This window comes from Procambarus clarkii, chromosome 12 (assembly GCF_040958095.1).
Source record: "Procambarus clarkii isolate CNS0578487 chromosome 12, FALCON_Pclarkii_2.0, whole genome shotgun sequence".
In the NCBI taxonomy this organism is placed as follows: Eukaryota; Metazoa; Arthropoda; class Malacostraca; order Decapoda; family Cambaridae; genus Procambarus; species Procambarus clarkii.
The window spans coordinates 20,137,218-20,161,695 of NC_091161.1; the positions used below are offsets into that span (position 1 = coordinate 20,137,218).

At 40.9% G+C, this 24,478-nt stretch overlaps 1 protein-coding gene across 2 annotated transcripts in view; it reads right to left on the reverse strand.

The window, feature by feature from the left end:
* Positions 1-3,676: 3,676 nt before the first annotated feature.
* Positions 3,677-24,478, reverse strand: part of LOC138363881 (zinc finger protein 271-like) — a 70,286-nt gene continuing 49,484 nt past the window's right edge. For both annotated transcript variants that reach the window (XM_069323348.1, XM_069323349.1), the window contains exon 4: positions 3,677-7,752. In XM_069323348.1, coding sequence (XP_069179449.1) covers positions 4,117-5,817 — 1,701 coding nt within the window. In that variant the 5' untranslated portion in view covers positions 5,818-7,752 and the 3' untranslated portion in view covers positions 3,677-4,116. The remainder of the gene's footprint in view (positions 7,753-24,478) is intronic.

Here is a 24,478-nt window from a genome sequence, read left to right on the forward strand (position 1 = left end):
ATCGGCCCAGCCACTACGTCATCACTGTGAAGCTATCAGACGTCCCATACGTCACTGCCTAGACTTCACCTGCACAACACCTGTCCCGGGAGCACTTGTTGCTCAATATTCCATCAATTCCCTCTCTGGTCCAACACATGAACGAAGGAAGACCCCACAGGTGCTGGCAGACCACTGGTGATGCGTAACTCCTCCAGAGATGGGGTAAACTATCCAACTGACAGGACCCCCCAGCACACGTCCGACCTCCTTGGTGTGCTATCTCAGACTGGTGGCGCCAGAGTGGCGCGGCGATGACCGGACCCCCCTGCCTTCATGACTTCATATTTGCCAGGGGAGGTTTTCATTGGCTCCCTGTGCCACGTCGCTGTCGGTAACCAATCTGGTGCCACTGACGTCACACAGTTTTGGCGGCAAAACAGAGGGGCCAGCGCCATATTGGCTCCCTAAAGGGCCTATACCACAGGCCAAAATACTCTTCTTTTACAAATTTCTCACACACGTGAGAACATTACACTCCCCCACATATATCAAACTGCTGCCCGTAATGTAGAGAATGCTCGGGTAAAGTGGATATGACTCTTACAGCAGGCGTGGGAGAAATATCAGGGAGGGAACGCCGTCACAATATGTGTGTGTGTATGTATATGAATGTGTATAAAGTATATATGGAAGCTGATCAGAATTACATTTCACCTTTGTAAATGCACATTACTGCCAAAATGCCAAAACATTCTGGCCAAAGGAGGAGCTAGGTCGGGGCCCAATGCAGCGGAGGCTGCAGAGCCCGGTCTTCCAACACGGACCGACGCAGGGGCTTGGTCGCCCACCCCACGAGCCTGAGAAGGTAAAGGAGAAACAGAATTTAACATGAGGACGAAAAAGAAACTTTCATTCACAAATGTGCCCCCACACCCACCATGGAGCCACAGTTAGAGGCAGGACACCCAACAAGAAGCTATTGCTGATCATGCCGGGGCCTCCTAGGGCTGTGTCGTGAGTATACGCCCCACAAACGCCACCTTAAGAACCGTCAGTCTGTCGAGATCGTGTTCAGTGATGAAAGGAGGATTGACAATAAAAGGTTCCCCTCGCTCTCGACTTTGGGTACTACAGTTCTACGGGTGCAAGAGTATGCCTCCTCAAGCACCCAGGCGTCAAAATAGAAGTAGTCCAAAGGAATAATCAAAACAAGCAAAAGGTCGGCAGGAAATGACAAGCAGATAGGAGAAGAGGGGGGAGAAAAACGAAACAGAAGGGAAAGGAAAAGTTGTTCAGCACAATTAGAGAGGATAGCTGCAGGAGCACAAGGCTACAAAAGGGCAGAGGAGTGTACCAAGGAGCATCACACTCCAGCAGCCGCCCACTAAGCCCCCCCCCCCCCCCCTCATGGCATCAACGAGCTGAACAGGGAGGGGGGGGGGGCGGAGGCAGAAGAGTAAGCAGGACAGCCATAATTGAGTTTAGACAGCATGAGAAAGGTATGTAAAAAGAGCAGCATGCGCCTTTCAGCTCCCTAGGAAGTATGGGACAAGACCTTAAGTAAGTTAAGGGCTTTGAAGCATTCAACTCGAAGGTAAGAGATAAGGGGTGATTAAGACAAGCAAATGTCAAAGATTAGCCCAAAAAGTTTAACAGAATCCTTTATAAAAGAGGATTACTATAAAGAGGACAAAGTGGGGTCGAAGAACGACCTGCTTCCGAGTAAAGGTCATAGCACAAGTCTTAGTTGGAGAGAACTTGAAGCCATGATTGGTGGACCAGGACGACATGGCATCAATCGCAAGTTGAAGCCGCCATTGGAGAAAAGGCGAGTCATCACCTTGACAGCAGAGGGTAAGATCATCTACATAGAGAGCTGAGAAAATGCCAGAGGGATGGGAGGAAAGAAGACCATTGAGGGTTACCAGGAATATAGTACTGCTCAGAACACAACCTTGAGGTACACCTTCATATTGCTGAAAAGAGGCAGAGAGGTTCCCTTAGAATCTCATTCTAAGGGAACGACAAGAGAGGAAGATCTTGAGTTAGAGAGAGAGATTGCCATGAAGGCCAAAAGAACAGAGTTGGAACAGAATGTGGTATCTCCAGGTGGTGTCATACGCCTTTTCCAGGTCAAAAAGGATTGCAACCACGAAGGTCTTCACAGCAAAGGTAGTACAAACATAGACCTCTAAGTTCAGGAGGACATCAGTCATGCAGCAACACTTGCGAAAGCCAAATTGAGGAGGGAGGGGGGTGATAGCGTTCCAAGAACCATATCAGACAGACACTGACCATACATTTAAAGAGGTTGCAGACAAAACTCGTTAAAGCAATGGAGCGAAAGTCTTTAGGGAATGACCACAGAGAACTAGGTTTTCAAATAGGAAGAATAACCGCCTCAAGTCAGTCCTCGGGAACTGAAGACAACTCCCAGACACTGTTATAAACATTCAGTAAATACTGAAATATGTATGGAGGGAGATGTCAAAGTATTACATAATGAATATCATCTGAACCTGCCACTGTAGAACCGCAGAAGGCCAGGGTAGACTGGAGTTCTGAAAGAGAGAGAGGAGCGTTATAGAGAAGATGAAGAGGCGTTTGAAAATCTAAGTGACAAGATTCAAGAAGAGGCTTAAGAGTAAGGAAAGGCGGAAGATGAGAATCGGAGCTAACAGTTGAAAAGTGTGAACCCAGTTCGGTTTTGACCGAGACCGGATCTGCCACAATAGAACCACAGAGGTGACGAACTGGCAAGACATCTGGAAAAAACTTACCCACTAACTTGCAGATTTCCTCCCAGATCAGGGGCAGAGGGGTGTTAGACATAATAGTGGAAATGAAAATTCTCCAACTCTCCCTCTTAGTCGTACAGATGGCCCTACGGGCCACCACACTTCACTTCTGGCGCAAAAGCAAAGAATCAGGCGTCCGCCAACAACGGTGTTTCTTCCAGGCCGCACGCTTACAGTGGACAGCCTGAGCACAGGCTGCATTCCACCAGGGAACACACTTCTGTGCGCCCCGGGAGGTAGAGCGAGGAACAGAGCTGAGGTCAGCATCAAAAACTGTGTCATGAAAGGAGGAGGGGGGCTCGGGAAAGAGGAAAATCAGAGAGGTCGGAAAGAGTAACACAAAGGTAAAGCGGTTCCAAACAGCCTTGTCAAACTTCCAATTAGGGTAGGAGAGGGGAGGGTGAGAAGAAAAGAAAAGTGAGAAGGATGGGGAAAAGGTCTCTTATGTAGGTCATCAAGAACCCGCCAGGTGAAGTCCATATAAAGAGAAGATGAGCAGAAAGATCAATACAGGAAAGGGTGGGGAATCAACATGAGTGGGTTCACCAGAATTCACTAGTTATAAAGGAAGAGAAGTGAGCACAAATGGTTCAAGAGGGCGTCCCTGGGTGTTTGTCAGAATATCTCCCCAGAGGGTATGCTGACAGTTAAAATCATCCAAAAAAAGCACAGGCTCTGGTAAAGAGTCCAACAGGTGTTTAGGATCGTGAAGAGAAAGCATAAAATTTGAGGGGAGATAAACGGAACAGACTGTATACCATTTACTCACAAAGATACGAACCACAAAACACTGAATGGGTGACTGAAAAAGTCGGGGGATGAAGGGAATATCAAGACAGATCAAGAGAGCAGTAGAGTTATGCGCAGTAAAAGCTGGAGGGAAAAAGAGAAAGTAATAACCATGCCAAGTAAGTTTTATTGTTTTCTTTTGGGAGGGAGTTCTTTGGTTGTTCTACCTCTTCCCCTCACTTCATTACACACGCAAATCACAATAGCATGATGCTTCAATGAACAAATCCACAAGGGCCGTGACGAGGATTCGAACCGTCAGAAGAGGTAGAACGGCCTATTGACATAGCTAGAGTGCATGAGGGAGTTGTGTAAAACCCTGGTTTGTGTCTCGGAGAGGCTGCAGGATTCAAGTTCAGTAAAACTTCTGGTTTCAACTCTTTTTACCATGTCGTAGCTCAGTCGATAAGGCAGCGCCTGGGATGATCTCGGACATAGGTTCAAATCCTCGTCACCGTCCTTGTGGATTTGTTCATTAATGCATCACGCTATTGTGATTTCTGTGTGTTTTTGACAATATTCAAATGACTCTTATGCTGTATGAATCCTAATGTGCTTTATTAGATTTGATTTTTGTGAAGTCTTTTTGACATTCTGAACAGTGATATGGTTTCTCTCCTGTATGAATCCTCATGTGTGTTATTAGAGATAATTTTTGTGAAAAGTTTTTTTGACATACTGAACAGTGATATGGTTTCTCTCCTGTATGAATCCTCATGTGTGTTATTAGATTTGATTTAAGTGAAAAGTCTTTTTGACATACTGAACAGTGATATGGTTTCTCTCCTGTATGAATCCTCATGTGTGTTATTAGAGATAATTTGTGTGAAAAGTCTTTTTGACATACTGAACAGTGATATGGTTTCTCTCCTGTATGAATCCTCATGTGTGTTATTAGAGATAATTTGTGTGAAAAGTCTTTTTGACACTCTGAACAGCGATATGGTTTCTCTCCTGTATGAATCCTCTTGTGTGTTATTAGATTTGATTTAAGTGAAAAGTCTTTTTGACATACTGAACAGTGATATGGTTTCTCTCCTGTATGAATCCTCATGTGTGTTATTAGATATATTTTGTGTGAAAAGTCTTTTTGACATACTGAACAGCGATATGGTTTCTCTCCTGTATGAATCCTCATGTGTGTTATTAGAGATATTTTGTGTGAAAAGTATTTTTGACATACTGAACAGTGATATGGTTTCTCTCCTGTATGAATCCTCATGTGTTTTCTTAGATATGATTTTTGTGAAAAGTCTTTTTGACATACTGAACAGTGATATGGTTTCTCTCCTGTATGAATCCTCATGTGTGTTATTAGAGATAATTTGTGTGAAAAGTCTTTTTGACACTCTGAACAGCGATATGGTTTCTCTCCTGTATGAATCCTCTTGTGTGTTATTAGATTTGATTTAAGTGAAAAGTCTTTTTGACATACTGAACAGTGATATGGTTTCTCTCCTGTATGAATCCTCATGTGTGTTATTAGATATATTTTGTGTGAAAAGTCTTTTTGACATACTGAACAGCGATATGGTTTCTCTCCTGTATGAATCCTCATGTGTGTTATTAGAGATATTTTGTGTGAAAAGTATTTTTGACATACTGAACAGTGATATGGTTTCTCTCCTGTATGAATCCTCATGTGTGTTATTAGAGATAATTTGTGTGAAAAGTCTTTTTGACATACTGAACAGTGATATGGTTTCTCTCCTGTATGAATCCTCATGTGTGTTATTAGATTTGATTTTCGAGTAAAGTCTTTTTGACACACTGAACAGTGATATGCATTCTCTCCTGTATGAATCCTCATGTGTGTTATTAGAGATAATTTGTGTGACAAGTCTTTTTGACATATTGAACAGTGATATGGTTTCTCTCCTGTATGAATCCTCATGTGTGTTATTAGAGATAATTTGTGTGAAAAGTCTTTTTCACATACTGAACAGTGATATGGTTTCTCTCCTGTATGAATCCTCATGTGTGTTATTAGATTTGATTTTCGAGTAAAGTCTTTTTGACACACTGAACAGTGATATGCATTCTCTCCTGTATGAATCCTCTTGTGTGTTATTAGATTTGATTTAAGTGAAAAGTCTTTTTGACATACTGAACAGTGATATGGTTTCTCTCCTGTATGAATCCTCATGTGCCTTATTAGAGATGATTTTTGTGAAAAGTTTTTTTGACATATTGAACAGTGATATGGTTTCTCTCCTGTACGAATCCTTGTGTGTGTGTTATTAGCCATAATTTATTTTTAAAGTCTTTCAGACACATTCTACAGTGATATGACTTTTCTCCTGAACTGTCACTTATATAAATTTTGATATTTTTGAAAGTAGTTTAGACAATGTATTTACTTTTTTTCTCTAAATGTTTTGTATGCTATTATGCGAGATGTTTTCATAATATAATTTTGAACATTCAACACTGATGACATTTTTCTTTTGAATAAATATTTGTACAGTTTTCTTGATTGTATAAACCTTTACAGCTATTTGATCCAAAAAGCAAGTATTATCTAATGAAATATTCTACATTTCATTAGTTAAGTCTTGTAGACAATTATTATTAGTATTTGTCTCCTTTATAAATTGTTGTGTTCTTTATAAATCTTAGTAATATATTTGATATATTTTAAATGCATGAGCTTTTATTTATTACTAAAGCAAATATTGATAAGAGATGCCAAAAACACTTGGACTGTCGGATACATAAATAATTCGAGTAACTACATAGCAATCAGTATAGAGTAACCAGAATAGAGCACACAGGTATAGTGTTAACTCTGTTGTCAACAGATGGCACTCAATATCAGATAAGCAATTGGAATAATCTAACTTTTGTAGGAATATAAAGCAATTTAATTGTCAAAGACACAAGAGAATGGAAAAAAGTTACAATATGTAAACCACTGGTATTATTCATAAATAGTATGATAATATTGTGCTTATTATATTATAAAATGTGCTACACATAAAATATACTCTACAATATTTCCTGTGAATCAGCAAGTGTAAAAGCAAACATACAAATCTACGTCTCCACATGCGTTCACCAGCAGGAAAGTTAAGTGTCCGCGTATAACTTTGTAAACATTACAAACAAATCCTGTGGCAATTTTTTTTTTAAGATTTAGCAAAATGTCTTTGCATAGGAAAACTAAATATATTATAAATTTTTTTATAATTATACTGTTTTATCATACTGTACATATAGCAACAGCAGAGAGGGATGGTTTATTATAAATACAGCCACAGTATTAAGATGTTTCACTACAGAACCTTATTACAAATATGACCACAGAATTTGGGATGTTTAATTATAAACATAACCACAGAACTGATGGATGTCTTATTATAAATATAACCACAGCACAAGAGTCAGGTACAGTGGACCCTCATGTGGTTTGTTATTTGCAAACATATATGTATGTGATTTTTACAAGAACTTACTGATCCAATGTACCATGCACATTGTTATTTTTAAATCCCCTATACATTCATGTAAATATGTAAATAAATAAATTCTGAGCATTAAGAACACTGATATTTTATCTTATTTGGAGAGCCTTTTGAGCTTAAGAGCAAATTACCTAAGAAAAAATTCATAATTACTATACAGTATAAAGATTATTTATTTTAAATGCTTTCTCAACATTTACAATGGCTCACATAGGAGAAACAGTATGTAATGTTTTAAAACTGAAAATATATATTAAACTTTTTTATATTAGAACCTGATAATAAAAATAATTAATATGAAAATCTTAAAATGTTTTCTTGCCAAACAATAGTATTAAAAACAATACTGTACCACATACACAATGAATTAATAAATACCGAGATTTTAAAATTAATGATACACCAAATTTAATTTAAATACACATTTCCTTTGTTACCATAGTGCATGAGATGTTAATAATGCATGACATATTGATAATACATGTAGTCATTTACACGAGTGTGCTGAAGACAGTCTTACCCATCTACATGTAGTATTTCTTACACCATAATGTGTTTTATAATACTGCTGACAACATGTATGCAGTATATCTGACACTGTGTGTGGATGCTGACACTGCAGGTATTATTCAATACCACTGGGTCCTGACACTGCAGGTATTATTCAATGCCACTGGTTTCTGGCACTGCATGTATTATTCTTCTGGTGACCGTAGGAGCTGTGAAAGAAAAGATTAAGAGATTACCAAGTCGTTTTAAGTCAACAAATACCAAATTCAGAATCTTTGAAATTTAGTAAAGATTTCCCAAATAGGATTTTTTTTAATAATTCCAATACTATAATGGTTCTTTCTCCAAATAAAACAAAGATATACAGTATAGGTAAAATATATCAGCCAGCAGACTGCTAACAGGTACAAATCTCTGCGCACAGGAATCTTAGCAGATACAGTATATGGAAAATGGCAAACATAATTCCAATCTACAAAAATGGTATCCGAGAAGACCCTCTAAATTATAGACCCATATCATTAACAAGTATGGTAGTTAAAACATTAGAAAAAAATAGCTAACATCAAATGGGTTGATCCATTGTTGTTAACACAACAATGGGTAGAACACCTGGAGAGTACAATAATGACATAAAAATGGACAGACGGTATGGTTTTCGAACAGGAAGATCCTGTGTAACAAATCTACTTAGTTTTTATGAATCACAGAGATTCTACAGGAAAGAGATGGTTGGCCAACTGTCTATCTGGACCTAAAAGACCAGCATTGATGTAATGAAATGCCATTTTCTGGGTGAGACCAGAGGCTCCCTGGAGCTATCCGGGCTGATATGAGTGTATTAGACCGTGGCATCAGCCAAGTGAATGGAGTTCTTAGGCCTAACAGGGACCACAAACCAGAACCTAGGCCCCCCCTCAGAGAGGCACGAGGAGCAATGGCCTATAGAAAGCCTCGTGAGGTTGGAAGCATTCTACGTCTGCCATCGACCGAGACAGGCACCCAAGAAAGGTAGGTACCCCAAAACAACCCTATCTGGTTAAAAAATTGCTACTGAAAGCCAAACTGTTGAGAACTCTCCAAACTAAAAACTAACAAACGAGCATGATGTCACAACCATCTCCGTGCCGCTGTCAGTGCAGCTCCCCCCTTCCGCAGAACGAGGAATGGGGAGCTCCAGACCTCCCACACCGGCTGTCACCCCCAAGTTCAGAGGCTGGATGTCAAAAACTGCAAAAAACCTCTGACCAGAGAAAGGGAGGGTTGCTGGGAAGACTCCGGGTCTAGCCCAAAAAATGACATTTCATTACATTCAACGCTGGTTTTCTGGGGGAGCCCCTTTGGCTCCCCGGAGCTACTTAACCAAAGATAAAAACAAGAGGGACTTTCCCGGGAGATGGTCACCACTCGCTCCAGGGACACCATCCAAGCGCCCAGTTCCAAGAAAAGCCGAACCTGGGACAAAGAAGTCATCCGAAAGCAGGAGCAATAGACCCAGGGGTTCAGATGGAACAAGTCCACAATGTACCGCAAGTCCGCACAGTCTCTTTTCAGAACCGTTAACAGGTGGGAAACCAACCTGAGGGATGAGGACTTTTGTCCACACCCAAGCAAACCAACTCCAAGGTGACCCAACAGAGAGAAAGCCTGCCCTGCCATCTCCGAGCCCCCCGAAGAAGGAGGGGCCACCCAATGCCACTGCAAGCCGCATGAAGCGACCTGAAAGGCCGACAAATCGTTGGACCAGGCGCGAGCAAACTGCACAAACCTCTCCCTCCCAATTGCTTCGTCAATAGGATGACCAACGAAAGAGCCGAAGCCCCTTATGAAAAGCCGATAGATGAGCAGAGCGATTACCGCGCCAACCAGACGTCGTCGGCCCGGAAGGCTATTCCGACTCTGAAATTGGCACCACTGGCATACCACGATAAGAGGAACCTCAAGCCCTGGGCATGACCCTTTTGGGAAGAAACCCCACGGGCCCCCCTAAGAACCAAAAAGTCCAACATGGGACGACAACTAGAAACCTCCGTTTGCAGAAACTGCACCATCGCATACTCTGCAAACGGAAAGGACAAAATGGGCATAGAAAACCTAAGAGCCAGAGCTCAAGTGGATTCTAAGGATTGAGCGAGCACCACCTGATGGCACCCAAAACGAGAAGCAAAAAACAGAGACAATGCCTCCCTTAGGATTGGCACAAACAGCTTCAACATGGCAGCCAATGCCCGCACCACTGCGACCAATGCACCAGAACTAGGATCAGCAACCAACGCCTCCATGTCCTCCTTAAGCCAGTCCGAAGACAGCTTGAGAAGGGAAAAGAAACGCAAGACCGAAGCCTAATGGTCACGGATGAGTAAGTCCTCAGCAACCAGGGCAGCCGAAAGGGAGGGAACCTGTACGCAAAGCTACACAGGCCGACATCCCAAAGAAGGGCAGGGACGAACAAACAAGCAGTGAAGCGTTCAATCTCGCCCCCCGGGTAAACCTGAACAACCGTCAGGGCCTCTCACCACTCAAGCATGTGGGACCGACAGAACGTATGCCATGCCCCTATTGAAAATACAGACTATTCTGCCAAAGAGGACGACTCTGGAACCTCGTAACGCACCCAGTAAGGAAAGGAAAACCCAATCACAAATGAGGCAGGATCCATTATCGAGGCACAATCCAGGTCGTGCAGGAGATGGCCTCGAGCCGCAATGGCCTCCCACACCTAATGGGGCGCGATGCGGGAGGCCGAAATCCTCTAGAAGTGAGGGACAGAAGTACCAGAGGGATCCCAGGGAGGGGTTGATGCTCTATCAAAATCGTATAGGGAGGGAGGGGATAAGAAAACCCCACCCCCCTGCAACAACAAGCCTCGCTTATAGGGTACCAACACCCAAGCGGGGTCAAATGGAGCCCAAGCCCCCCAAGTCAACCCCTCCCTTGCCTCGGGAACCTCCACATTAGGACAATGATAGCCGACAGAGTGTATCGTGATCCAGCCTGTACTCCTCTTGACATACCAGAAAATATTCTGAGGAAACTACTCCAAGCTTGTACTAAAGAGGCACCCTTCTTGAGCCCGGATGGGCACATGTATAAGCAAGTAGATGGGGTCGCCATGGGTTCTCCCCTAGGTGTCCTGTTTGCAAACTTCTACATGGGTACCATCGAGCAAAAAGTCTTAGTCGACATGAACTTGAAACCGGCCATATACTGCAGGTATGTTGACGACATTTTTACACAGGTACCTGATGTCAGACATCTGCAGGAGCTGAAGGAGGCATTTGAGCAGAGTTCCATGCTGCGTTTCACTTACGAGACGGAAAAGGATGGGAAGCTGCCCTTTCTAGATGTAACAGTCATGGAAAAGGGCGGAGGTTTCTACACTACAGTCTACACTAAGGAAACAAACATAGGAATGTGCCTAAATGCCAACAGCGACTGCCCAGACAGGTACAAGAGGAGTGTTGTTAACGCATATGTCGACCGTGCTCTCAGCCACAGCTCAGAATGGAAGCAAGTCGACAAAGAACTCTGTAGGGTAAGGCAGGTCCTAGTCAATAACGGCTTCTCCAATGGTTTCGTCGAAGACATCATAAGAAGGAAAGTGAAAAGCCATGCAACCTCTGAAGAGACAACTAACACAACACCTATACCCCCTATTAGACTATTTTACAGGAACTTCTTTTCCACAGCTCATGAAACGGAGGAAAGGGTCCTGAAAGATATTGTTAATAGAAACGTTATCCCTACAGACAAAAATCAGAGGATACAACTGACGATTTACTATAAAACCAGAAAAACGGCCAGCCTACTCATGAGAAACTCTCCAGACACAAAACAGAACGCTTTAAAAGAGACTAACGTCGTCTATGCCTTCAAATGCCCTCTTGGGGACTGTAAGCTCCAAAAAACCCAGTATATAGGCAAGACAACAACATCTCTTTCTAGGCGTTTAACATATTGACTTTAGGCATTAAGTCATATATGTGCTGTCTTGTGTGAGAACGGGTTGTAAATTGTATAATTAGTTTCCATATATTTTAATTAATCTTAAAAATCTATATGTCAGAAGAAAGGAAGATGTAGCCGTTAATGTGACAACATTTAAAAATATATATATCTTAAGTTAAATAAATAATACCACCTTATTGCCGGTGTCCGGACACATTAAAATTACCTAGGTATCAGTATCCAGCCAGGCGGGGATCACAGGCTGCACAATACTGATAAATTATGTAATGCACTACTTGTGGTCCATCTCGAACCCATTTATGATGTGACGACTTATAGTGAATTTTGTAACAAGCTCATCAAGATTGTAACTTGCTTAGCTAAACGAATTGTGGGGTTCGGTCCATTCATTTTCTTTCTTTATTATGCATCCCATACCCATCCCGTGGGCGGTGGTGTAAAGGATTACAGAGGCACATAATCGGTTCAGGAACTGAACCCTCTAGTTCGTTTAGCTAAGCAAATAACAATCTTTTGACGCTAGTTACAAAATTATTAATGTACACATACTTATGCATACATGTACATATTCATACGTATACATATATACATACACATACATATTTAATCACCACCACAAATACACACATCAGTAATCTTTTGTGTCACAAGTGATTCAACAAGAGGCTCACAACAGTCACTATAAAAGGCACTTTACATTTATGAGGAGTCGCACAGTTACTAGTCTTGCTGCACACCCACCCAACTGGGCGGCAGCTTTACAGTCATGTGCTCCACACCCACCCAACTGGGCGGCAGCTTTACAGTCATGTGCTCCACACCCACCCAACTGGGCGGCAGCTTTACAGTCATGTGCTTCACACCCACCCAACTGGGCGGCAGCTTTACAGGCATGTGCCCCACACCCACCCAACTGGGCGGCAGCTTTACAGTCATGTGCTCCACACCCACCCAACTGGGCGGCAGCTTTACAGCCATGTGATCCACACCCACCCAACTGGGCGGCAGCTTTACAGTCATGTGCTCCACACCCACCCAACTGGGCGGCAGCTTTACAGTCATGTGCTCCACACCCACCCAACTGGGCGGCAGCTTTACAGTCATGTGTATGCATTACCTACAGTAAGCAAATTTTGGATACTTCGCTAAGATTTCGGGCAGCACATCATTATGAATGAAGTACTTACACATTTCATGGACACTATTGATGTTGTTATCTTTAAATTCCGCGATTTTTCACATTCCATTATATAATGACGCAAAGTATGCGAATAGTTCTGCTGACAGAGTTTACATTTAGTCAAATCTACATCATCAGATGTTACAAACTTCCAGAGGTACTTGTAGCTGAGCCTAAACCTAGCAGTGGTAACATCTAGAAGTCTGCTAACATTATTGGATGACCCATAGACGAGCGATTCATCAAAGTTTATACAATATTGTGAAATTGAGAGTCAGTGTAGTAACATATATTTGGTAAATCATAAATATTGTAAGTTAAGAATCTGATGCATGTGTGTGTTTGGGGGGGGGGGTTATACCCTTGGTAAGCGAGAGTGGAAAGTAACCTTAGACGTTCTGCGGTCAACGTGGGGGGGGGGGGGGGGGGGGGAAGGGAGGGAGGGAGGGTGGGAGAGTCAAATTCACCCTCCAACATCTGGGTATAGTACCAGCAGCCTCCACAACACTCCATCAGCCTCCAGCTGATGCTTGTAGATGCCTCATCTAACCTCACTTATGTCACACATTAACCTACAGTTCCTGTGATATTTAAACTCCTCATCACAGTGGCGTCGCACCAATATAAACTGTATTGGATTTTGTCCCGAAATAGCTATATGCTGACTGGACGTGTATGTATGTATGTATGTATGTATGGATGGATGGATGTACGCATGCATGTATGTATGGATGTATGTATGTACGCATGTATGTATGTATGTATATACGCATGTATATACGCATGTATGTATGTATGTATGTATGTATGCATGTATGTATGTATGTATGTATGTATGTATGTATGTATGTATGTATGTATGGATGGATGGATGTACGCATGTATGTATGTATGTATGTATGTATGTACGCATGCATGTATGTATGGATGTATGTATGTACGCATGTATGTATGTATTTATATACGCATGTATTTATATACGCATGTATGTATGTATGTATGTATGTATGTACGCATGTATGTACGCATGTATGTATGTATGTATGTATGTATGTACGCATGTATGTATGTATGTACGCATGTATGTATGTATGTATGTATGTATGTATGTATGTATGTATGTACGTACGTACGTATGTACGTATGTACGTATGTATGTATGTATGTATGTATGTATTCCCAATCACGTTAAAGACTCCCCCTCTATCATCCAGTTTAAGAGAAAAACAACTATGTACTAAATAATCGACTCCTTGTAACTTTAATTATGCTGACCTTCCTATCTGTATTCAGACTGAGCCTACCATCATTATAGGTGATTATAATGCTAGACATAGGAATATTGGTAATTCGCAGTTCAGTAATCGTAACGGCAACCAACTGGTGTCACTATTAGGTAGTCACGATGATGCACAGATTGTGGGTGACCTTGAACCGACGAATATCTACGGAGGTATTCTTGATCTATGTCTCGGTTTCAACGTCTCCCACACCGTGTGCGCCTCGTCAATAGTGCCAGATATAGCGTCTGATCATCTGGCCATATTAGCCACTGTAAGCATTGGAAGTTCTATCCTCCCTGGTGGAGTGTTCAAGCGGAAGAGGCTGGCTGTGCCCATCGATCAACGAGACAATCTTGTTGCTCATGTGTCAGATTGGTGCAGTTCATCTGAGCCTTCATCAGTTGAAGATTTTAACAATGAGCTCACAGGTACTCTCGAACAGTTTATAGAATCACTTGATTCATCGTCCAGGCCACGTAACCCAAATTACACCGGTCATAGCACTTATGTTTATTATAATGATTCTAAATTGCATGCACTAAAACGCACTGCCAGAATAATTGGACTAGCTTGTAGAAGGACCCGCACTGCTGAAATGCTTCGGCTCTTTCAAGCGGCTCTGGCTAAGGCCAGGGAACGTATGGTGGAGCTGAGGCAGACAGACTGGGAAACTTTTGTCCGTGGTCTCAATTCTCACACGCCACTAAGTCGGGCATGGAAGGATATCAACAAGTTCAAAGGGAAAAATGCTGCAGAGATCTCGTACCCTAATCCTCTGCACAGAGGAAATGAGCTTGTTGGTGCTTGGGCCACGACTTCCAGCTTTGACAGTCTTCCTCTTCCCTCACAGAATGAATTAAATGATAGATATACTGATAGGGCAAGGTTCCTTGACTTCATGCTTCATCAAGAGGATGACTGTGACATGCTTTTACTGAATACGAACTAGATTCTGCTCTACATAAAGGCAAAGCTACATCACCCGGGGAGGATGGAGTTACTGACGGCATACTGCATATGCTTCTGCTAGTTCCAGGGAATACCTTTCTTCAATTGTATAATATGAGCTATGTAACTGGGGAGCTTCCTAAGTCATGGACCAACAGTGTTATTATTCCCATTCCTAAACCTCACCAGCCGAGTGCTTTTCGCCCAATCTCCCTCACTAGTTGTCTCTTATAAGTGTCTTGAGAGGATGGTTCTCAACCGTCTCCTTTACAAAATTATTAATATGTTGTCTCCCCAGATATATGGCTTTACGCATGGAAAGAGTGTACATCACTGTATTACCACATTCCTCACCCTGCATACTGATAGGTCATATACCACTTTCCTAGATCTTAAGTCAGCCTTTGACATTGCTAACCCACACGTCATTCTGAGAGAACTTGCTAAAATGAATGTTGGAATGTTAATGTTAAAAATTGTTCAAACTGAAATAAATATATAACACTGTACGGTACAGTTGTGTTTAATTATGTTTTGCGATTCCTTTGGAAAAGGTATTTGTGCACCAAGTACTACTAGGTCATTATGAGATATGCTGAATGTTGTCAATATACCATCTGAATACGCTTCACTTTGCGTTAATCATTGGACGTCCTAATGATTAAGGTCCCCAAAAGGACTTAATCAGACCTCAGTGGACATTTTTACTCTCCCTCTCTCTCTCAGAGCATCCCCTTATGTGTTGTATGTGGGTGCTGAAGTTCAGTCTCTTGTCTATGTATAGGTGAAGGAACTTTCCATAATTGTTATTGCTAATGTTTACTTGTAATACTGGGTATATACATCCAGTGTTCTTACCCTCGACCGCGGCGAGGGTAAGCCGTGGTCGTATGGTCTGAAACCCACAAATATTTACAATGGGGGGGGGGGGATAACATTTCCTCTTCAAGCACGCCCACACAAATGAACTATGTTACTTAACTGGAAGCACTCGTACAACATAATTTACACGATTTCTCAGGATAATTATACTTCTTACCAGCATATATACACTATAGTACCTAGGAGGTTCTCTTCAATGGTATCTAAGATAATTAAGAGAACCCAAGCAAACCACTGTGGAAATGTGCAGGACAAACATATCAATTGTGACACTAGCTCTCCACATATGACATTTGCTTAATTTAGAAACTGTACTTGTGGTCGATCTCGAACCCACGTTGTTGATGTGACGATGTGTTATGAATTTTGTGGCTAGCTCCTCAAGATTGTAACTTGCTTAGATAAATAAATTGTGTGTTTAGTCCCTGAACCCATTATGTGATAAATTAACTAAACTAAAAACTATAGTCTGGCGACGAAACCTGAACTGCATAATGTAAATAGGGATTAACCAGAAAAAGATATAGGTGAAGAATAACACCAGGTAACTGCGTTAATTACAATATCTAGATCAAACTAACATTGATTTTCAAAGGTTGTATATTTTCCATCAATGGAGAGCATCAGCCAAGAAGCCTTCTTTAAAATATGAATATCTTTCCTCACCCAATAAGATCTAATCTCTAAATAAAACGCAAAAAACGACTTGATTGTAACCTATCCACCGCTGCCCATTGGATGGGGGAGAGGGGGTTATGTGTAGGATAAACATATCAATTGTGACACTAGCCCTCCATATATGTCAGTTGCTTAAATTATAAACTGTACTTGTGGTCGGTCTCGAGCCCATTGTTGATGTGACAATGTGCATTGACTTTTGTAACTAGCTTATCAAGATTATAACTTCCTTGGCTATATGAATTGTGGAGCTCAGTCCCTGAGCCCATTATGTGCCTCTGTAACACTCCACTATCGCCCATAGGATGGGTATGGGGTGCATAATAAATGAACTAAACTAAGCTCTGCCTTTTTGTTAACAGATACAATTATCAGCTTTATTTGTGAATCTCAATTAATTAAACAATATATCACAGAGCCTGTAGGGTTCGGTGAGATGAGCGAAGAGACATGGGAGATTAAATGGGATTCTTGTAATGTTATTTGTCTATTTGTACTCACTGAATTTGTGCGCCCCTTGAGGGACTTGAAGTAGAGGGGGGTAGAAATAGCCTAAGCTACTCTATCCCTTTGAGATGTATTTATTGCTTATCTCAATAAACATACTTGAACTTGAACTTGACATGGAAGATTTTACATAAGTACAGTACATGGTAGTTTAAGTAGCGAACGCATGTCAACGAATAACGAGTATATATAACAAAACCCATTGTCCTATGAAGTCGATTTAACTTCCAAACATATATTTTTTTAATAAATGTTAAATGTTTTCTGGCTAGTTATGTTAGATTTTATTAAAAATACGTATTCTACTTGTTAACATTACGACAACTGGATATGCCAACAAACACTTTCCAAACAACGATATATCTTGGATAAGTCGCTCCACAACATTGACGCTTGGACCGTCGACTTCCTTTGATGCTACTTATTTACTTATTTCTTAATGAAATTATATTAGTTTGGAGTAAATATATGTTTTCTCATGTTCTGCATTCAGCACCCACATTATAGTAAATATACCATATTACTTCATTACTTAAATAATGCTAGGAGGGTTTGAGTAGCTTTTGAGGTCTTTAGTGGACAGAATCTCCAATAGATGGGGCGAGAGTCGTCCCATCTCTCTTGCCCGAGCAAGAGTCGAAACTTAATTTAAAATTGATATATCTTTGTTCTCGAACATGATATATTTCATTTGGTGAAATCATAATAATGTTCATATCTCGGTCTTTCTGGAGGCATATAAGATTTTAGGCTTTATTAGCGTATTATTGTTAATTATACAATATATCGGCAAGTGCGTAGGCGTCTGCACTCCATGCCCGACAAGCTACTGAGCGCTACTATAAAAACACATGTATCTTCACTTGAGTTATAAATATGTCTATTGTAATGTATTTAAAATGAAGCTCTTATTTCTATCTTGCTTAAGACATATAAAACATTTGTGTTTATTAACGAATTTACGTGAAATAAACATTGATTTGAGAGAGAGTTGCTCTGTCGTTCAGTCTGTACGGGGTGGGAGCTCCGTAATTTTTAAAATACATGTAACTTCATTAGAACTTTAAATATGTCTATGGTAAAGTGTTTAAAGTGAAGCTTATATGTCTGCCTTTCTTGAGACATATAAAACATATATGTTTATTAACGAATTCACTTGAAATAAACATTGTTCTGAGAGAGAGTTGCTCGGTCGATCAATCTGTCTGGGGTTAAAGCTCGGCTATTATAAAAGTACACGTATCTCCGCTTTAAATTTAAATATGCCCATGGTAAGGTATTTAGAATGAAGCTTATATTTATATCTTTCTTGTGACATATAAAACTCTTACGTTTATTAAGGAATCTGTGTGAAATAGGCATGGTTCTGAGATGAATGCTGCGGTTTTCGAGCTCGACGAGCAATGAAAACTGCCCCTTTTATAAAACTTCAAATATTTTCGGTTTTACTTAAAATATTTGTCTGGTAGAGGTTTAACATATAGTTCGCGTTTTTGTCTTTCTTCTGACTAATAAATAATTTTGGTTTAATAAGTCATCAAGATGTTTTCAACAATATTTCACATGTATTTCATGTGAACAATGTATTTCAACAATACAATACAACAAATACACACATTGGTACATTATTGCAAAGGCACTATACTATATATATATATATATATATATATATATATATATATATATATATATATATATATATATATATATATATATATATATATATTGTTGCAAGTCGAGCAACAAATATTTTACATTGAACAACAAATGAGATTGGAAAAGCAGTATTGCCACCTCTGCAATACAGAAAAAATAGACCCCAGACACACCCTATGGGTAGTAATGGACCCCCATACCGACACTATGAGGGGTAGTGGACCCCATAATAACACTATGGGCGGTAGTGGGCACTATACAAACACTATGGGCGGTAGTTGACTTCATAGCGACCCTGTGGGCGGTAGTGGATCCCCTGCCGACCCTGTGGGCGCCAGTGGACCCCATACCGACCCTGTGGGCGGCAGTGGACCCCTACCGACCCTGTCGACGCCCTACCGACCCTGTGGGCGGTAGTGGACCCCATACCGACCCTGTGGGTGGCAGTGGACCCCATACCGACCCTGTGGGCGGTAGTGAACCCCCTACCGACCCTGTGGGCGGCAGTTGACCCCCTACCAACCCTGTGGGCGGTAGTGGACCCTTTACCGACCCTGTGGGCGGCAGTGGACTCTATATACTAATCCTGTGGGCGATACTGGACCCTATACTCATCCTGTGGGCGGCAATGGACGCCATACACATCCAGTGGGTGTTATTGGACCCCATACTCATCCTGTGGGTGGTATTGGACCCCATACTCATCCTGTGGGTGGTATTGGACCCCATACCCATCCTGTGGGTGGTTGTGAGCCCCATACCCATCCTGTCGGTGGTAGTGGACGCCATTCCATTCCTGTGGGTGGAAGTGATCCCCAAATTTGCAGTAGTTTACCCCATAAACATTCCAACAACATCGTTTTCTGTTAGCGTTCCTACAAAACATTCTTTAAAGATTTTTAAAGCTCAAACTATGGTATATAATATTGATTGGTGAAGCACTGTTATTCTATGTAATAATTTATAGTGCTTATTATAATTTACTAAGAACAACTAATATTTCTCAAAACAAAACTACGAGCCTTCAATAGGAAGTAGCTGATCTGTAATATTCAAAGAGCATGGACAATAGTAGGTAAATTTCACAACCCATGTGGGACCTGAAAACTACAATTTTCCTTATAATTGAACCAATCACGACTATTCTGCTATCTACGTTGATGGACGGGTACTGTGACACGTAAATTGGTACGTGAGGAAGAGTTTGGGCCTTGGTAAAAAAGGTAACTGGAAATATATCACATATGTACTAAATCATATTCAACATATTGACTTTAAGCATTAAGTCGTATATGTGCTGTCTTGTGTGAGAACGGGTTGCAATTTATTGGCTGGTGTGCAGGGCTTCACACTCTCAGAGCTAGCCATCAAGTAACTATCAAAACGCATATATCTTCGTTTTCACTTCAGTTAAATTTATGACAAAGGATTTTAAATGTAGCCTATATTTCTACCTTTCAGATGACATAAATACTTTCGTTAATTACAATATCTAGATCAAACTAACATTGATTTTCAAAAGGTTGTATATTTTCCATCAATGGAGAGCATCAGCCAAGAAGCCTTCTTTAAAATATGATTATCTTTCCTCACCCAATAAGATCTAATCTCTGAATAAAACGCAAAAAACGACTTGATTGTAACCTATCCACCGCTGCCCATTGGATGGGGGAGAGGGGGTTATGTGTAGGATAAACATATCAATTGTGACACTAGCCCTCCATATATGTCAGTTGCTTAAATTATAAACTGTACTTGTGGTCGGACTCGAGCCCATTGTTGATGTGACAATGTGCATTGACTTTTGTAACTAGCTTATCAAGATTATAACTTGCTTGGCTATATGAATTGTGGGGCTCAGTCCCTGAGCCCATTATGTGCCTCTGTAACACTCCACTATCGCTCATAGGATGGGTATGGGGTGCATAATAAATGAACTAAAATAAGCTCTGCCTTTTTGATAACATACAATTATAAGCTTTATTTGTGAATCTCAATTAATTAAACAATATATCAAAGAGCCTGTAGGGTTCGGTGAGATGAGCGAAGAGACATGGGAGATTTTACATAAGTACAGTACATGGTAGTTTAAGTAGCGAACGCAACATATATTTTTTTAATAAATGTTAAATGTTTTCTGGCTAGTCATGTTAGATTTTATTAAAAATACGTATTCTACTTGTTAACATTATAATTTAAATTTGTGATAATTTGTGCAGAGAAGTGCGACAACTGGATATGCCAACAAACACTTTCCAAACAACGATATATCTTGGATAAGTCGCTCCACAACATTGACGCTTGGACCGTCGACTTCCTTTGATGCTACTTATTTACTTATTTCATAATGAAATTATATTAGTTTGGAGTAAATATATGTTTTCTCATGTTCTGCATTCAGCACCCACATTATAGTAAATATACCATATTACTTCATTACTTAAATAATGCTAGAAGGGTTTGAGTAGCTTTGGGTCTTTAGTGGACAGAATCTCCAATAGATGGGGCGAGAGTCGCCCCATCTCTCTCGCCCGAGCAAGAGTTGAAACTTAATTTAAAATTGATATATCTTTGTTCTCGAACATGATATATTTCTTTTGGTGAAATCATAATAATGTTCATATCTCGGTCTTTCTGGAGGCATATAAGATTTTAGGCTTTATTAACGTATCTTTGTTAATTATACAATATATCTGCAAGTGCGTAGGCGTCTGCACTCCATGCCCGACAAGCTACAGAGCGCTACTATAAAAACATATGTATTTTCACTTGAGCTATAAATATGTCTATTGTAATGTATTTAAAATGAAGCTCTTATTTCTATCTTGCTTAAGACATATAAAACATTTGTGTTTATTAACGAATTTACGTGAAATAAACATTGATCTGAGAGAGAGTTGCTCTGTCGTTCAGTCTGTACGGGGTGGGAGCTCCGTAATTTTTAAAATACATGTATCTTCATTAGAACTTTAAATATGTCCATGGTAAAGTGTTTAAAGTGAAGCTTATATGTCTGCCTTTCTTGAGACATATAAAACATATATGTTTATTAACGAATTCACGTGAAATAAACATTGTTCTGAGAGAGAGTTGCTCGGTCGATCAATCTATCCGGGGTTAAAGCTCGGCTATTATAAAAGTACACATATCTTCGCTTTAAATTTAAATATGCCCATGGTAAGGTATTTAGAATGAAGCTTATATTTCTATCTTTCTTGTGACATATAAAACTCTTACGTTTATTAAGGAATCTGTGTGAAATAGGCATGGTTCTGAGATGAATGCTGCGGTTTTCGAGCTCGACACGCGGCAATGGACGCCATACACATCCAGTGGGTGTTATTGGACCCTATACCCATTTTATTTGTGGTTGGAGCCTCATACCCATTCTATGGGTGGTTGGAGCCCCATACCCATCCTGTGGGTTGTAGTGGACGCCATACTCATCCTGTGGGTGGTATTGGACCCCATACCCTTCCTGTGGGTGGATGTGATCCCCATACTCATCCTGTGGGTGGATGTGACCCTCATACCCATCCTGTGGGTGGTATTGGACCCCTTTCCCACCTAACAGGCGGTAGGTGACAATATACCCATCCTAGCTATAGTTGGTATAGTAGACACAATACCGTCCTGTTTGCAGTAGTTTACCCCATAGACATTCCAACGTAACATCGTTTTCTGTTAGCGTTCCTACAAAACATCCTTTAAAGATTTGTAAAACACAAACTATGGTATATAATATTGATTGGTGAAGGACTGTTATTCTATGTAATAATTTTTAGTGCTTATTATAATTTACTAAGAACAACTAATATTTCTCAAAACAAAACTACGAGCCTTCAATAGGATGTAGCTGATCTGTAATATTCTAAGAGCATGGACAATAGCAGGTAAACTTCACAACCCATGTGGAACCTGAAAACTACAATTTTCCTTATAATTGAACCAATCACGAATATTCTGCTATCTATGTTGACGGACGGGTACTGTGACACGTAAATTGGTACGTGAGGAAGAGTTTGGGCCTTGGTAAAAAAAGTAACTGGGAATATATCACATATTTACTAATTCATATTCAACATATTGACTTTAAGCATTAAGTCATATATGTGCTGTCTTGTGTGAGAACGGGTTGGCTCCTCACTGGTTCTATTCTGCATTTTCTTCCATATCATTCACTCCAGTACGTTGTTATTTTACTGTGTAGATTTGGTACTTGGCCCTCCAGTATCTTCCAGGTGTATATTATTTGATATCTCTCTCGTCTCCTTTCTAGTGAGTACATTTGGAGAGCTTTGAGACAATCCCAATAATTTAGGTGCTTTATCGCGTCTATGCGTGCCGTATATGTTCTCTGTATTCCCTCAATTTCAGCAATCTCTCCTGCTCTGAATGGGGAAGTGAGTACTGAGCAGTACTCAAGACGGGACAACACAAGTGACTTGAAGAGTACAACCATTGTGATGGGATCCCTGGATTTGAAAGTTCTCGTAATCCATCCTATCATTTTTCTGGCTGTAGCAATATTTGCATGGTTATTCTCCCTAAACATTAGGTCGTCAGACATCATTATTCCCAAATCCTTTACATGTTGTTTTCCTACTATGAGTACATTTGATTGTGTTTTATACCCTGTATTATGTTTAAGGTCCTCACTTTTTCTGTACCTGAGTACCTGGAATTTATCACTGTTAAACATGTTATTTTCTGATGCCCAGTCAAAAACTTTATTAATATCAGCTTGAAGTTTTTCAATGTCTTCAGCCGAGGAAATTTTCATACTGATTTTTGTGTCATCTGCAAAGGATGATACGAAGCTGTGACTTGTATTTTTGTCTATATCTGATATGAGAATAAGGAAAAGCAGCGGTGCAAGGACTGTACCCTGAGGTACAGAGCTTTTAACTGCACTTGAACTAGATTTTATATGGTTGACCGTTACTCGCTGAGTCCTTTTTGACAGAAAACGGAGTATCCAGCATCCTACTTTACCGGTTATTCCCATTGACTTCATTTTGTGTGCTATCACGCCATGGTCACATTTATCGAAAGCCTTTGCCAAGTCCGTGTATATCACATCAGCATTCTGTTTTTCCTCTAATGCCTCAGTGACTTTGTCGTAGTGCTCAAGTAGGTGTGAAAGGTACGATCTTCCCGCTCGAAATCCATGTTGGCCTGGGTTGTGAAGGTCATTGGTCTCCATGAAATTGGTGACCTGACTCCTAATCACTCTCTCAAATACTTTTATTATGTGCGATGTTAGTGCAACTGGTCTATAATTCTTTGCCAATGCTTTGCTCCCTCCCTTGTGTAGAGGGGCTATGTCTGCTACTTTAAGTGCATCTGGTATCTCCCGTGTCCAAGCTCTTCCTCCACACTATACTGAGTGCCTGTGCTACCAGCACTTTCCATTTCTTTATAAATATTGAATTCCACGAGTCTGGACCTGGGGCCGAGTGCATGGGCATGTTTTCAATTTCTCTTTCAAAATTTAGTGCGCTCGTGTTGATATCAGTTATATTTACGGGGGTTTGAATACCCTGCATAAAGAAATTGTCTGGATAGTCTGACTGAAACAGTCTGACAGAGCACAGAAGAGGCCTGCCTTGCCAGCCCCGAACCTCCCCCCCCCAAAGGAGGAGGAGCCACCCAATGCCACTGAAGGCCGCAAGAAACGACCCAAAAAGCCCACAAATTGAGAGACCAGGTGTGAGTGAACAGAGCAAGCCTCCCACCCCATCGCCCCTTCAATGGGGTGAACCACGAAAGGGCCGACGCTCCTTACGAGAACCCGACCTGCGCACAGAGTGAGCACCGCGCCTACCAGGC